The 2980-nt window shown below is 50.9% G+C and overlaps 1 protein-coding gene across 1 annotated transcript; it reads left to right on the top strand.

Annotated features, from left to right (window-relative positions):
- Positions 1–708: 708 nt before the first annotated feature.
- CLDN2 (claudin 2) lies at positions 709–2101 on the top strand. The gene has a single exon (XM_040325096.1). The coding sequence runs from the start codon at positions 1133–1135 to the stop codon at positions 1808–1810; it is 678 nt and encodes a 225-aa protein (XP_040181030.1). The 5' UTR covers positions 709–1132; the 3' UTR covers positions 1811–2101.
- The last annotated feature ends 879 nt before the right edge of the window (positions 2102–2980 follow it).

Below are 2980 nucleotides of genomic sequence, written 5' to 3' on the forward strand. Positions count from 1 at the left end.
GACGTGAACGTAACTTACGCACAGCCCTATTCGCGAACGACTTACGCAAACGATGTAAACAACGGAAAATTTGGCGCTGTCTACATTGGCTACGCCTCATAGAGCAGGGGTAACTTTACGCCGGAAAAAGCCTAACGTAAACTACGCAAAAAAAAATCCGCCGGGCGCACATACGTTTCTGAATCGGCGTATCTAGCTCATTTGCATATTCTATGCGGAAATCAATGGAAGCGCCACCTAGCGGCCAGCGTAAATATGCACCCCCAAGATACGACGGCGTAGGAGACTTACGCCGGTCGTATCTTAGCAACATTTAAGCGTCTCTCAATTTGAGCATACGCTTAAAGATACGATGGCGCGGATTCGGACTTACGACGGCGTATCTACTGATACGCCCGTCTTAAGTCTTTCTGAATCTAGCCCTATAGGTCTATACTATCACACACATGCGCGAAGGGGCAGGCTCGATAGACCACTTTTTTTTTTTTTTTTTTAGCCTCGTATGACTTAGAAGCAGCCCTGTTTATTGTACTTCACACTCTTTTATTTGTTCACTGTCAGGTCCGTGTTGCAATACAAGGCTGCGCGGTGCTGAGAACATTGGCAGCTGGGGTGAGATACTGCGCGGGCAATACGGCGGCACACTGGAAGCGGGTTGCATAATGAAGGTAGATTTGGCTGGCAGGAGATCACAGCACCCGGCGGGGGGTCCGTATGATTTTTTTTTTATGTTTCATAGATAACACGGTCAAGGGGCACTCTTTGAATCCGTCAGTATTGGTGAATATTTAACCCTCAGCCAACCCCCTTTCTGCTTTCCACATCCTCCCCCTTCTTCCCCTTCTGTGTTCTTACCTTTTCACGATTAATCTCAGTAGAAACTGGGACTCAGCATGACATCCAATCCCAACAGCTGGAACCACAACCCGGTGTCGCGTTCTATCTTCAGAAACGCTTTGCGGGCATAAAGACCTCTGAAAACATCGGTGGAGAAAGCCTTTGCCTCGTTAGGACGTACCCCCCCCCACCCCCTCCTCCTCGGTTGAGGATCCAGCTCAGCTATGGAACCCTGAAAAAAGACTGGGTAGCTACTTGGACCAGAAAAGTAGAGCCCCCCCCCAAAAAAACAAAAATGGCGTCCGTCGGCTTGCAGATGATGGGCTATTTCATGGCGCTGTTGGGTTTGTTGGGCGCAGTCATCGCTACGCTCCTTCCCGATTGGAAGGTCAGCTCCTACATCGGCGCCAGCATCGTGACGGCCGTGGGTTTCAACAAGGGGCTGTGGATGGAATGCGCCGTCTTCAGCACGGGCATCACCCAGTGCGACATCTACAACTCCATGCTGGGTCTGCCGCCGGAGACCCAAGCCGCCCAAGCCCTCATGATCACCTCCTGCGTGGTCTCTGGCCTCTCCGCCCTCCTCTCCGTCTTCGGCATGAAGTGCACCATCTTCAACCAAGGGAACCCCGGCAAGGACAAACTGGCGGTGACCGGCGGCGCCTTATTCGTCCTAGGCGGGGTCATCTGCATGGTGCCCATCTGCTGGAACCTGCACACCATCCTGGCCGACTTTTACAACCCGCTGCTCCCGGACGCCCAGAGGTACGAGATCGGGTCGGCCCTGTACCTTGGCATCATGTCTTCGATATTCTCCGTGGTGGGCGGCGCCATCCTATGCGCTTCGTGCCCCCGCAGGGAGCCCGAGCAGGGCTTTTATAGCAAGTACCAGAGGAGCAGGACGGTGACGTCCAACAAAGGACCCAACCCCAAGGTAGAGAATAGCGGCTACAGCCTCACAGGTTACGTATAGAAGGAGACCTTTAAAAGAACGTAAACTCTCTACTCCAGGCTTCACCGATCGGTAGTCGATCCCGTACGCCACATACTGCCGAGTCAGTGGACTTAAGAGACTTGCTAATCCTATTCATTAGTTCTGCTTCACCGGAGAAAAAAAAAACTGACTTAACGGGACGGGCAGCGTACTAGAATTCTTCATTTAGTTCCTCCGATAGACGGAATGTTTGACTGTTAGAAAAAAAAAAATGCAACTTTAACTTTTTCGCCTTCCTCTGGATCAACTGTGGGTATAGAATTGGATATATGTGATTGTATGATAATATTATTATTATTATTTTATTTTTTATGCTTGAACTTGATGAACTTGTGTCTTTTTTCAACCTTTTTTCAACCTATGTAACTTCCTATAAGGTTCAGAGCTGTCCTAATGAGAGGGCACACCCCAGGGGCCCCAGCTGCATTGGGGGGGCCCCTGCACATTCTCCAAAGCAGCTGGTCCTTGAGCCCACGCTGTCCCGAAATTGGGGGCCCCCCCCATGATGGCACTGAGAGTGATAGATACACAGGGGAGGCAGTCTGCCTCCTACCTACTTAGGGGTAGATCCTCGTACAATGGCGCATTATTGCGCCGGGCGTATCGTATCTAAGATACACTACGCCGCTGTAACTTACTTGGCGGCATAGTGTATCTGTTGCGGCGTAAGGGCGCTGAATTCAAATAGGAGTGATGGGGGCGTGTTTTATGTTAATACGTCGTGACCCGACGTAAACAATGTTTTTTTTTTAACTGCGCATGCGCCTTCCCTGGGGGTATCCCAGTGCGTATCCTCGAAATTAAACCGGAACCCGCCAATGCTTACGACGGTGATGTCATTCTACGCAAATTCCTATTCGCGAACGACTTACGCAAACGACGTAAAAAAGTCAAAATTGTACGCGGGAAGGACGGCCATACGCCTCTGTATAGCAGCTTTAACTATACGCCGGAAAAAGCCGAACGCAAACGACAGAAAAAAAAGCGACGGGCCGGTGTACGTTCGTGGATCGCCGTAAATAGCTCATCTGCATACTCAACGCGGATTTCGACAGGAACGCCACCTAGCGGCCGCCGAAAAAATTGCATCTTAGATCCGACGGCGTACGAAGACGTACGCCTGTCGGATCGATCCCAGATGCCGTCGTA

The sequence above is a fragment of the Rana temporaria genome, chromosome 9, assembly GCF_905171775.1.
Source record: "Rana temporaria chromosome 9, aRanTem1.1, whole genome shotgun sequence".
Lineage (NCBI taxonomy): Eukaryota > Metazoa > Chordata > Amphibia > Anura > Ranidae > Rana > Rana temporaria.

Coding starts and splice junctions, on each gene's coding strand:
- CLDN2 (XM_040325096.1), top strand. CDS start 1,133: ATGGCGTCCGTCGGCTTGCAGATGATGGGCTATTTCATGGCGCTGTTG.